Source organism: Nerophis lumbriciformis, linkage group LG19 (assembly GCF_033978685.3).
Source record: "Nerophis lumbriciformis linkage group LG19, RoL_Nlum_v2.1, whole genome shotgun sequence".
Classification (NCBI taxonomy): domain Eukaryota; kingdom Metazoa; phylum Chordata; class Actinopteri; order Syngnathiformes; family Syngnathidae; genus Nerophis; species Nerophis lumbriciformis.
In genome coordinates, this window is record NC_084566.2 from 9,812,584 (window position 1) to 9,826,630 (window position 14,047).

Consider the following 14,047-nt stretch of genomic DNA (forward strand, 5'->3'; position numbering starts at 1 on the left):
TACAATGATTTGCAAATCCTTTTCAACCCATATTCAATTGAATGCACTACAAAGACAAGATATTTGATGTTCAAACTCATAAACTTTATTTTTTTTTTGTAAAAAATAATTAACTTAGAATTTCATGGCTGCAACACGTGCCAAAGTAGTTGGGAAAGGGCATGTTCACCAATGTGTTACATGGCCTTGCCTTTTAACAACACTCAGTAAACGTTTGGGAACTGAGGAGACACATTTTCTAAGCTTCTCAGGTGGAATTCTTTCTCATTCTTGCTTGATGTACAGCTTAAGTTGTTCAACAGTCCGGGGGTCTCCGTTGTGGTATTTTAGGCTTCATAATGCGCCACACATTTTCAATGGGAGACAGGTCTGGACTACAGGCAGGCCAGTCTAGTACACGCACTCTTTTACTATGAAGCCACGTTGATGTAACACGTGGCTTGGCATTGTCTTGCTGAAATAAGCAGGGGCGTCCATGGTAACGTTGCTTGGATGGCAACATATGTTGCTCCAAAACCTGTATGTATCTTTTAGCATTAATGGTGCCTTCACAGATGTGTAAGTTACCCATGTCTTGAGCACTAATCCCCCCCCATACCATCACAGATGCTGGCTTTTCAACTGTGCGCCTATAACCATCCGGATGATTCTTTTCCTCTTTGGTCCGGAGGACACGACGTCCACAGTTTCCAAAAACAATTTGAAATGTGGACTCGTCAGACCACAGAACACTTTTCCACTTTGTATCAGTCCATCTTAGATGAGCTCAGGCCCAGCGAAGCCGACGGCGATTCTGGGTGTTGTTGATAAACGGTTTTCGTCTTGCATAGGAGAGTTTTAACTTGCACTTACAGATGTAGCGACCAACTGTAGTTACTGACAGAGGGTTTCTGAAGTGTTCCTGAGCCCATGTGGTGATATCCTTTACACACTGATGTCGCTTGTTGATGCAGTACAGCCTGAGGGATCGAAGGTCACGGGCTTAGCTGCTTACGTGCAGTGATTTCTCCAGATTCTCTGAACCCTTTGATGATATTACGGAGCGTAGATGGTGAAATCCTTAAATTTCTTGCAATAGCTGGTTGAGAAAGGTTTTTCTTAAACTGTTCAACAATTTGCTCACGCATTTGTTGACAAAGTGGTGACCCTCGCCCCATCCTTGTTTGTGAATGACTGAGCATTTCATGGAATCTACTTTTATACACAATCATGGCACCCACCTGTTCCCAATTTGCCTGTCCACCTGTGGGATGCTTTCCCAACTTCTTTGTCACGTGTTGCTGGCATCAAATTCTAAAGTTAATGATTATTTGCAACAAAAAACAAATGTTTATCACTTTGAACATCAAATATGTTGCCTTTGTAGCATATTCAACTGAATATGGGTTGAAAATGATTTGCAAATCATTGTATTCCGTTTATATTTACATCTAACACAATTTCTCAACTCATATGGAAACGGGGTTTGTACATGATTGGGTATGACACGACAGCAATAACAATAGCATTATTCATAGTAATAATATTACAGGAAGATTAAGCCGTAGAGGTTGGAAACACAGAAGGGGAAAGGAGCTGCCCTTGGAAGGGTAGGCCTATAGCAGCATAACTATGAGATGACCAGGACATGTCTGAATCAGCCATGACTGTAACCTTTAGCAAAAAGGTGAATTTTGAGTTTATTTTTGAATACAGACTGGATGTCTTCCCCCGGCAAATCAGGAAGATGGTTCCACAAGAGAGTTATAGCTGAAGGGACCACCTCCCATATTACTATTTAAAATTATTCTGTAAACTCTGAGCATATATGGTACTATGAGGTTTATAAGGCTTTCAAAACACTTCCTTGTGGTATACATTACATGTAATGGTAGTTGTTTGGTCGAAATTTTGCATAATTTATGTTTTACAGACAATCTTCTTTTTTTTTTTTTTTTTTTTTTTTTTTTTTTTTTTTATGTCCTGTCCAGCTTCTCAGGCAAATCATATAGTTGATGTAGATGCCCATGTCGGCTGTTCAGATTTACTTTACAAAAGAGAAGTGTAGGATACTTCTCTTGTTGCCTTATTTGTATTTGACTTTATTAAATGTATTTATATTATCATTTAGTGCAGCCGGGCCGGAGCAGGAGGGGATAGAAAGAGAAAAAAAAAGAAGACAGAGGGGGAAATTGTGGGGACAAGAGGGGGATTAGACAGAGAGACAAAAACAACAACAGCAAACAACAACAACAACAACAATAGAGCAACATCAGCAAATATGACATGTACAAATATGATGGTAAAAGTAATAGCAAATAAGCAGTTAGCGAAAAATAAAAAATAATACAGAAATAACAATGAGCATTATTACACTACAAATGGATCAATACAAATACCAATAGAAATAGCGCTATTGATAATGAACAATACCAATAATTTACCTTTATTATCAACAATACAGTTGTTTAAATGCAACAATACATATACGTAATGATAACTTGAGATACGAAAGAATGCAGAAAAATGGAGGGGGAGAAAGAGAAGCAACCTACATTAACCTTGTAGATTGTTATAGTCACAATAGGTTAAGCTTTGTCAGTGTGCCATGTGTTACACCCAGTTTACCCTAGGGCAACAACGTTAATATATGTTTGATGAAACGTGATTATGTGCATGAGTGTAAGTATGCATATGTACTTGTATATGTACAGAATGTGTATATGTGTTTGTACAATGAATGTATATGTACAGAATGTGTATATGTGTTTGTACAGTGAATGTATATGTACAGTATGTGTATGTGTATGTTTGTATATTGAATGTGCGTGTGGATGTACGAACATTAGGTAGGTAAATATGTACTGTATTTGTGTATGTATGTGGGAGCGTAGGTACCTATGTACGTATGTGAGCATATGTGAATTTGCATGTACAATACAATCGACTCCCAGAGTGCGTGGGAGCCAGAGCACGGCCCCATCACCCCCGAGAGCCCAACCCACAAACAGGAGGCGTGGTGCCCAGGGAACCAGGGACCACCGCCCCCACGCAGCCAAGCCGGCCAGCGACAGGAACCCCAGAGCCCGACCCACCGTACCGCCCACAAGGGCCAGCAGCAGGCCGCAGACAGACGCACCCGGCAGAGGACAGGGCACGAGAAAAGCAGGGGACAGCCAGACCCCAAGCCAGCGAGAGACCACACCCCACACGGGCAGAAAGGCGAGACGCCCCGCCCGAGGGACCCAGAGACTCCCCGCAACCGGACGGGAAGACCGCCCCCGCCCCACCGGCAACCGGGCCCCCACGAGCCCACCCCCCACCCCCGGAGAGCGCGGCGAGGCCAGCCCCCGGCCACCCCACCCAAACCGGCCGCCGCAGGACCACCCAGGCACAGGGCCACGGGAACCACCCACCCCACCCGCAGGGACCCCAACGATGGAGATGGAACAACCAGCAACCGCCCCGCCGAGCCCCCCCCCCTGAGGGAGGGGAAAATTAAAAAATAATATTAATAAAATATATTAAAAAATAAATAAATTAATAAATTAATTAATTAATTAATTTAAAAAAAAAAGAATTAAAAGAAGATCACAGACATGCTGACAAACAAGGTCACTACCCCAGCAACTGGCCGACTCGCAGCACCTCGGAATACCTTGCAGCACCAAGCTACCACAACAGACGCAGGGACTAGGCCCAACAGGCCCCAACCAAGACGGGCACCCGGAAGGGATGGACAGCGGGACCCAGGAGCTCCAGACACGCAGTTCGGATGCAGTAGCCTGAGGCGTCGACCCCCGTCTGACAGGCAGGCCCAGAGCGTACCCCCAGAAATATACATACATACATACATATATACATACACATACACACATACACGTATACATACCCACACATACACATATATACATATACATACACATATGTACACATACACATATATAAACATACATACATACACACACATATACATACATATACACAGTTCGTCAGCCCCGACAGCCATCACGCGCGCGCGCTGCCATCAGTCACAACATCAGCCACACCCCTGCACCAGACCCAGCAGCCACGGGCGCCCACACCACAAACAAACGGCAACAGAAACAGCAGCCGCAATAACCCCAGACAGCCAGCACCAGCCAATCAAATCAAAGCGATCAAAAAAAAAACTGCGACCAGCAACCACACGCCACCAGGGCCATGGAGACCAGCCGGCGCCAGCCCGCCGGTCAGCCCGAACGCCAACACGCAAACAAGAGACACCAACAACCCCCCCAACCAAAAGGCCCCCCACCCCAACCCAAACCCGCACAAACACACCACCGCCCAAACAACCGAGACACAGCATCCAGACCAGACACGGGGGCTGCGCCGCCACCACACCAAGTCACCAACAGAGACCCCACAGCGCAAGGTCGGGCCACACGGGCACGGACCCCATCCAACAGGAAGTGAGACCCGCGCGACGCCACACACAAATAAATAATAAGATTAAAAAAAATAAAATAAAAAAATAAAATAAAATAAAAAATAAAATTTAAAAAATAAAATAAAATAAAAATAAGTAAATAATAAAAATAAAAATAATAAATACATTAAAAATAAAAAAATATATATAACAATAATAAATGAATAAAAGCCTGGCAGGCCACCAGACCGCAGTCCCCCCGGCCGACGAGGCAATGAGGGGTGCGCCGAACCCCAAACCCCCCATGCATGTGTACAAGGCCCCCAGAGTGTCTACTGTGTAGTTAAAATTAGGAGGTCAGCCGTTACAGCCGACCTCCAGTCCCTATTGATGTGTGTACTGTAGCGTGAGTGAGATATGTATGCTTGTGGGAACTAATAATGCGATTAAAATTGGGGGACATCAAGGTCATGGTGGGTCCCAACCAAACCAAGCCCCCCAAATTCTAAGTGTCTAATATGCAGCTAAGATTGAGGGATGGACGAGCAGGGGACAAGACAGGAGGACTGGAGCCCCATTGGAGGCATCCTCAACCCCCCGCCATGCCTCCCCGCAGGACAATCCCCAAAGTCCTATATATGTGTGACTGTGTGCGCTATAAGTAGGAGGAGTAGAGGGCCCGGACATTCCCCCAGTCCACGCGGCCGACAACCAGGAACTACGGCCAGGAGGCCGCCACCCCCTTGCCACAGCCCGTGACCCACACCAGACCACTTTAACGTGACGCCACGCGAGCCCCTCCCCCCGCCAAACAAAGCCATCCCCCGCCCGCCCCAACCCAACCCTGCAGAGCCCATACCGGCAACCAAACGCAGAGAAACCGCACAGCCCCCACGCCCAATGCAAACACCGCATCCCGGCCATCCACACAGCAACGTGCCCATACGAGTCCCGGCCAGGGGAAGGAGCCCCCCCAACGGGGCAAGAAGCCAATGCATCCCGTCCGCCCGCCAGCCCCCAAACCAGCCGGCAAGCCAACGCCAGCCAGCCCCACAACCCCACAAGCGCACAGACACCAGCCACAGTCCCCCAACCACTCCAACCCAACACAGCGATGCCAACCGCTGGTATCACCGCAGCAACCATCACCACCACCGCCCGTCCGCAGCGTAAACACCCGCGGCCGCCGAAACCAAAACAAAAAAGCGACCGACCCCGTAAACCACAACAACGCACACCCCCGGCTACCACCGAGGCCACCAACCCACCTACCCCAACTCATCCACCGCCAGGCCAATTGAGCCACCGGACATCCACACCCATGCACACACCTACACATTCATATACACATACATACATGCATATACATATACATACACATACACACATATACACACGCATGCATATACATATAAACATACACATCCACACATATATACACATTAATACACCCCACACACATATACATAAGCCCACATATACACAAACACATACATACACAACACACACACAAAAAAAATAAAAATAAATAAATAAATAAATACAAAATTTAAAAAAAAAAAATAGAAAGAAAATTAAAAAAAAATAAAATAAAAATAAACCCTTTAAATAAAATAAAATAAATAAAAATAAACAAGAGGCCTGGTCGCCAACAGTGCCCAACGCCACCAAACCCCGCAGCCCCTCCCGCACGTCCAGGCCCCCCCCGCCCACCACCCACCAGGCATCCCATCCGGCAAAAAGCCATAAGGGCCCAGCCCTGCGCCCACAGCCGGCATGCCACGGCACCTCAGCAGACCCGGCGCCGCGATCAGCAATGCACACCGGGGCAGCGACACATACATATGTACCTACATACATACACACAGATTTCACCAAACATATATACAAACGTACACACACCCACATACACGCGTACCCATATATAATTTAACAGAATAAGTTAAATATATTAAATAGATTAAAAAAAAAAAAAAAAAATAATAATAATAATAATAATAATAATAATATATATATATATATATATATACATACACACATACATATATATATATACACATACATACACATACATACATACATACATACATTCATACATACATACATACATATATACATACATACATATACATACATACACATACATACATATATATATATATATATATATATATATATATATATATATATATACACATAAAATTAATTAAAATAAATAAATAAAATTAATAAAAAAATAAGGGCAGAGTAAAACACAGGAGGGGGACTCCCGCAGGGCAGTCGGGCAGCACCGCCGGGGCCCCAACAAGGGAGGCAAGCAGTCCCCCCAACCCGGCACCAGGCAGGCCCGCACAGCCGCAGCGCAGGGCGACCCCGGGCAGACCCCGCCCCGCGCCCCAGGGGAAGGAGGAAGCCCACGGACACCCGGAGCCAGAGGGGCACGAGCCGACCCCGCCCGACAGCGGCAAGACCCCAGCCCCACGGGCGCAACCCCCCGCCCAACCACCCACGGGAGGGACAGCCCACCCAACCAACCCAAGGCGGCCGCCCACAGCCCCACCCGCACCCCAACACCCGCCCAGGCACCTCCACCCACCCCCAGCCACCAGACCACCCACGGATCGGCCCGCCAGGCCGGAACCAGGAAACACACCCCAGGCCCACCCGACCCCGCGGCACACGGCCCCCCCGGCACCCAGGACCCCCCACCCACGGAGCAAGACCCCCGGGACAGAGCCCCAGCCCCGGCCCCCAAGGGAGTCAGGTCAGAAAATTAATTAGCGGTGCCCAAAGAGATCGGAATTCTGTCAGTTGTTGGTTTGATTCAGCAGACATTCTTTCCATAACTACATAATCTAATAAAATGTTTTTGTAAAGGTTTATACATAAATTATTTTTTGATTTCCAATTTATGAGAATAGTTTTCTTGGCGATGCCTAACGCATTTATAAGGAGGTATGTTTTGTTTATATCAAGATCAGTTGCGGAGAGATCACCCAACAGGCAGAGTGCGGGGCAGATGGGAATAGGAATCTCTAACGCTAATGATAGGTTCTCGCACACTCCAAGCCAAAAGTTACTCACGGGAGCACAGGACCACATTGAATGCAAGTAATTATCTATCTTATTATCTGAGCAGTGTACACAGATGTTAGAGTCAGCTAAACCCATTTTATACATTCTTCGACCGGTGTAATGTATTCTGTAAAGTATTTTGAGCTGAATCAGTCGTACATTTGGATTCTTAATCAAACGAGTAGTATTGAGGCATATTTGTTTCCAGAATTCTGGGTCACAGCTTGTTGATACGTCTGAGTGCCATTTAGAAGTTGGAATACTTATTGTGTTATCTATTTTTGATAAGAGAGCATATAATTTGGATAAAGCTTTGGGGGCAGATGTTTTGAAGAATTTAACGGTCGTAGGATTACTTTCCCATGTTGTTTTGTTGAATCTTGCGCTGATTACAGATTTGATTTGTATATATTCTAGAAATTTATTAGGATTGATTGCATATTGTGTTATTAAACTTTTAAAAGAGATAAAACTGTTTGCATTGATGATATCCCCAAGGCATCCGACTCCCTTATCATACCATGTTGGAAAGTTCAATGGCTTCTTGTTTAGAAGAAAATCAGGATTATTCCAAATAGGCGTAAATTGGCATGGAGTGAGCGGGGACCCAGTTATTTTCAAAAACACCCACCAAGCTGTTAAGGTAGTGCGTATATTAATACTTTTAAAGCAGTTGTGTTTTCGGAGAATTTGGCTAATAAAGGGCAAGTTAGAAATTGGGATCTCCTGGCTAAGTGATTGTTCAATCTCTAACCATAAACTATCTAATAAAGTGGGATTGATCCATTTTAATATATATTGTAGTTTATTTGCAAGGAAATAATAGGAAAAGTTTGGGAGTTCTAGACCCCCATGTTCTTTGGGTTTTTGTAAAGTTTTAAGGCTGATTCGTGCTGGTTTACTCTTCCAAAGAAACTGATTGATGTGTGAGTCTAGTGACTTAAACCAGATTTGAGAAGGTTTGGTTGGAATCATTGAAAATAGATAATTAACCCTAGGCAAGACCATCATTTTCACGGTAGAAACCCTTCCCATAAGTGAGATTGGCAGTGTTTTCCAACGCGCCAGATCATCCTCAATCGATTTTAAGATTGGGGAGTAATTCAAGCGATTCAGATCTGACAATGTAGAGGAAATATTGATTCCCAGGTATTTAATGTTCCCTTTATGCAGTGGAATCGATGAGGTGCTCTGAAAGTCAAAATTAATTGGTAACACAGTAGATTTGGACCAGTTGATGGAGTAATCTGAAATAGAACTGAATTTATTGATAAGTGAGATTGTATCTTGAAGAGAAGAATGTGGATTTTGTAAGAAAAGTAATACATCATCAGCATAAAGGCTTATTTTATGATGAACGGTTGCGGTATGGATGCCTTTAATATTTGCATGCTGTCGAATAGCGGTTGCAAGAGGTTCAATAAATATAGCAAACAGTGACGGAGAAAGTGGACACCCTTGCCTTGTGCCCCTCATAAGATTAAACCTTGGAGATATTTGGCTGTTCGTTCTAACCGAAGCTGTAGGAAAACTATATAGGACCTTAATCCATTCTATAAATGAGTCTCCAAATCCAAATTTCTGTAGAGTAGCTAGAAGAAAATTCCAGTTCACTCTATCAAATGCTTTTTCAGCATCTAATGAAACAACAGCTGTTTTTAGATTATGAATAACAGAATAGTCTATCACATTGAGTAGACGGCGAACATTGTTGGACGATTGTCTCTCTTTGATGAAACCTGTTTGATCAGGATGTACTATATATGGAGTGACTTTTTCTAATCTTTGAGCTAATACTTTGCAGATAATTTTAAGATCAGCATTAATCAGGGAGATTGGCCGGTAACTGGATGGAAGTGTTGGGTCTTTATCAGGTTTTAGCAAGAGACTGATCGTGGCAGAGTTCATATTTGGAGGAAGGAATGAGTTTTCTTTAATCTCTAAAGCCATTTTCGTAAATATCGGAGCTAGCAGTGACCAGAATGTTTTGTAGAACTCCACAGGGAACCCATCAGGCCCTGGTGCTTTATTGTTTGGCATCTGTTGAAGAGCATCGTGTAGTTCGCCTACAGAAATAGCAAGATCTAAATTTGATACCTGCCTTGTATTCAATTTAGGTAAGTCTATACCATTGAGAAATGTCTCAATGTCTGAAAGAGATGGGTCAATCTGGGGTGTATACAAGTTTCTGTAAAAGTCTCTAAAGATGGAGTTAATTTCCTCAGGAACGTGTGTAATGTTCCCATCTGAATCCTTGATGGATGGTATAGAGTTTTTTTCTTTGTTTAATTTTAGTTGGTTAGCCAAATATTTGCTTGGTTTATTGTCATGTTCAAATTTTTCTAAGCGTAACCTCTGGAGCAGGAATTGACTTTTCTTATCAATTATTTCTCTTAAATCTAATTTAAGTTTTCTCAGTTTGTTCAGAGTGTGATCATGTTGTGAATTCGCATAAGCTAATTCTAATATTTTTATTTCATTTTCAAGTTCCTGCTCTAGTAAACGTTCCTTTTTTTTCTTGTATGATGAATAAGAAATAATTTTTCCTCGCATAACTACTTTTGCCGTCTCCCAGAGAACGCACGCCGTGATTTCTGGTTGATCATTAAAATCTAAAAAATCTGTCCATTCTTTCTCAAAATAGTTTAGGAAGTCTGGGTCCTTTAGTAATGATGTATTAAGTCTCCATTGTTTGATAGGTGCAGTGATAGTTTTGTTGGTGAGGGAAAGTGAGACAGGTGCATGGTCACTGATGATGATAGGATGGATGTGAATGTTTGAGATGTCAGATAAAATTGAGCTACTAGTTAAAAAGTAATCAATGCGAGAGAATGAGTGGTGAACTGGAGAAAAATAAGTGTATTCCCTAAGAGTGCGGTGATAAGAACGCCAGGCATCGCAAAGACCATAATCCTTCATATATTGCTTAAGTATTACCACTGACTGAGACTCATGGTGACTCCCAGTCACTCTGGACCGATCTATATTTGGATTAAATACTAAGTTGAGGTCCCCTCCTAGAATCAAGCAGTGGTTTGAGTGAGGAGAAAGTGAAGAGAAGAAAGTGTGAAAAAAGGAGGGGTCATCAACATTTGGACCATAAATGTTGGCGATACATAAGTTTCTCCCGTCAACAGAAATATTAAGAATGATGTATCTTCCCTCTATGTCAGTAATGGAGTTATGAACTGTAAAGTTGACCTTTCTACTTATGAGAATGGCTACGCCTCTCTGTTTGGAGTTGTAACTAGCAAGGTATGTGTGTGGGTATTGCGATGAATGCAGTTTTGAGGTATCGGACTTGGAGAGGTGAGTCTCTTGTAGTAAAGCAATGTCTGCTTGCATGCTCTTCAAATGATTAAGAATTTTTATATTTTTTTCCTTTGACCCGACACCACGCACATTCCAAGTGACAAACTGTATAGTGGACATACTAAACTAGACTGTAACTAAGTGTGTGGATGTATGTGTGTACTTTATGTGTAAATAATGCATGTCTGTATCTAAATGTAAACCTATCATGCATATATGTAGGTGTGCAGAGTGTGTATAGTTGTGCATGTATTAGCTGTGAGTGTAAATGCTGATGACAACAAGGGGACACACAACAGGTGGAGAAATAGAAAGAGAAAAACAAAACAAAAAGCATAACATAAAAAGAAAAGAAGAAAGTGGTGGATTAAACAGGTAGTGAAATAAGTGACATAAAAAGGAAAACAAGAAAGTAAAATAGTAAACATGTTGGTTTACCGAAAGAAAGAGAGAGAGAGAGAGAGCGTATGGTGTTTACGTGAGCGCTATGTGACGCACAGGTGTATTGTGAGCAAGAGGGGGAAAAAAAAGAGAGGGATTGAAGCATAATGGAATAACAAAACAAACAAAAAATACAACATTTACCGTGTTTCAGACGCTAATAATACAGCCACGGCGTGGCTTCTGGATCACGGTAAAGTTGGCCGTTGATGAAAAGTTTATCCACCGCGATGACTGCACGGCATCCTTCGGTGATAAACTTCTTGCGAAGCGGGAACAGATGGGGGCGCCTGTCGAGAATTTCCTTTGGAAACTGGTCGTTGATGCTGAAGTTGGATCCTTTCAGCTCTCGGCCCTGGTTCCTCACCCGCTCCTTCTGCTTGAAGTGTTCGAATTTGGCCACGATGGGTCTCGGCCTCCTGTTCTCCGGCTTTTTGGCTCCAAGCCGGTGGACGCGATGGAAGGTGATGTTCCTGATGGTGTCCGCTGGAAGCTTGAGCTGGTGTTCCATGAAGGACTTGATGGTTTCCTCTGGATCTTCCTCGGTCTTTTCCGGTATTCCCGCGAAGACCAGATTGTCCCTCATGCTTCTCGCCTGGAGGTCCAACATCGTCTCCTTCATGCTCCTGTTTTCTCGAGTGAGTTGCGTCACTCCGTCGGTGAGGGATTTTACGGACTCACGAAGAGCGGCGTTCTCCTTGGCGAGAGAAATGACCTGCTGTTGTCCGAATTCCAAACTCTCTCGGATGGCTTGGAATTCCTTGTGGAGAACCTCGACAAGTGCGAGGCGGCCATCCAAACAAGTCAGCCTTTTGTCGATGGAATCCAGGATGTCGGTGAAGTTTGTGCCCGGTGGTGACACATGGCCAGGTGAGTCCTCCGGGCGGCTTCTTTTAGACGTTGGCGTCTTAGATGGTTTCCCCATGACGAGACGATCGTAGCACTCTTCGATGTAGCCTTCAAGTGCCTCCAGATTTTGATATTTAAGTTTTATTTGCTTTATTTTCTGAATGAATCAGAATTGTTTGGCAGCTGCGTGTGCCACTTGATTCTATTTTTTTTCCCGCGTCACGTACGCTCTCTCTCGCGAGACTACAGCATTACTGACGCATCATCGCCTACTGACGCATCATCTCCCAGTCAAACTTACAGACAATCTTCAAGCTACTTTCTGACCGTCTCTTCAGGATGCGCCGTTTTGTGGGCAGTCTGATTTACATGGCTCCACTTTGACGGTGTCTTCTCCCCGCCTGCCATGTTGTAGTTTTTAACACTTCCATAAGGAGTCTACTGACAGATATAAGTTAGAACTATACTCTATTTTGTATTAGAACTGGCAACACTGGAGGATGCATGTGCATCTCATGCCAGCCTATAGCCCACAACAAGAGAATAGAAAAAAGAAGGCGCTTTTTGACTACATTGTCGGACTAGAATGGCGCACTCGCATAAAAATCTTCGGGTAAATATCTATCATCCATGGAGATATCCGCTGACGTCAACTTGGGAAAAATATCACAAAATGACAAATTCCAAATGATTCGTTTGAAGGAAGTATGAAGGAAGGCAATATTGTTTTATAAATACATGGTTGGCTTACACATTTCCGGGACTTATGCAGATCCCAAATACACAAAAACGCGTACCAATAGGTAAGAAAATTTGCTTTTGTACCTTTTAAGGCAGTGGTCCCCAACCACCGGGCTGTGGCCTGGTACCGGTCCGTGGATCGATTGGTACCGGGCCGCACAATAAATAAAAAAAATAAAAATAAAAATATATAATTTTTTTTTTTTATTAAATCAACATAAAAAACACAAGATACACTTACAATTAGTGCACCAACCCAAAAAAACTCACTCCCCCATTTACACTCATTCACACTCATTCGCACAAAAGGGTTGTTCCTTTCTGTTATTAATATTTCTGGTTCCTACATTATATATCAATATAGATCAATACAGTCTGCAGGGATACAGTCCGTAAGCACACATGATTGTATTTTTTTATGACAAAAAAAAAATAAAAATACCATCCCGGTCCGTGGGACAAATTTTCAAGCGTTGACCGGTCCGCAGTTACAAAAAGGTTGGGGACCACTGCTTTAAGGCACAATGGTGGCTGGCAATGAAGTGCTTTGTATGTGAGGAGGAGAATTCTAAACTAAATTGTATATTGTATAAAAAAAAACAAGGGCAGTAAGGCTCTTGGACTCAGACTTGTTTGGTCAGACTATTAGCAGGTAGTTGTAACAATCCAACCTGGAGTTCACAAAATATAATACTTGTGACCATGTTTTTTCTTTTAGATTTTGTGACACAGGTATGTAACACGTATGCTTAAAATGATCAACATATGTAAATATTACATTTTATTATACATGTGCCTGTTACTATATTACATATATACTTACATCATGTATATAAAACATTAATGGAGGTGTTAAAATGTTTTTAAGGGCTTTATAGGCAGAATAAAGCGGCCCCCTTAGGCTCCGTTGTAAGCGGACCTTTGATCACATGTATTTAATATTTAGTATACATTTAAAAAATACATCTATCGTCATGTCTTTCATAATAATTGTGAACAAAATTCCCCCCCAAAAAGTGCACTTGCCCTTTAACAAACTCCATCTTTACATGAACGGAAATCAATGAAACTGAACATCCATCCATCCATCCATTTCTACCGCTTGTGCGTAAACATATATTCCTGACTGGAACAGAGTCAAACAAATAAAAATTCTCCCCCAACTTCTACATTTTAAGTAATAATGTTACTGTTAATTTAACTGAGTGTGTACATATGGAACCAAATGGCCCCAATAAG

General features: G+C 43.1%; 1 protein-coding gene across 1 annotated transcript; it reads right to left on the reverse strand.

The window, feature by feature from the left end:
* Positions 1–2,010: 2,010 nt before the first annotated feature.
* LOC133618374 (uncharacterized) lies at positions 2,011–12,326 on the reverse strand. The gene is made up of 2 exons (XM_061978672.2): positions 11,363–12,326; positions 2,011–2,079 (listed from the first exon to the last, which is right to left on the reverse strand). The coding sequence occupies exon 1, from the start codon at positions 12,141–12,143 to the stop codon at positions 11,376–11,378; it is 768 nt and encodes a 255-aa protein (XP_061834656.2). The 5' UTR covers positions 12,144–12,326; the 3' UTR covers positions 2,011–2,079; positions 11,363–11,375.
* Between the last annotated feature and the right edge of the window lie 1,721 nt (positions 12,327–14,047).

Excerpts from the sequence above, each read along its gene's own strand:
- LOC133618374 (XM_061978672.2), bottom strand. The coding sequence starts at position 12,143 with ATGGGGAAACCATCTAAGACGCCAACGTCTAAAAGAAGCCGCCCGGAG.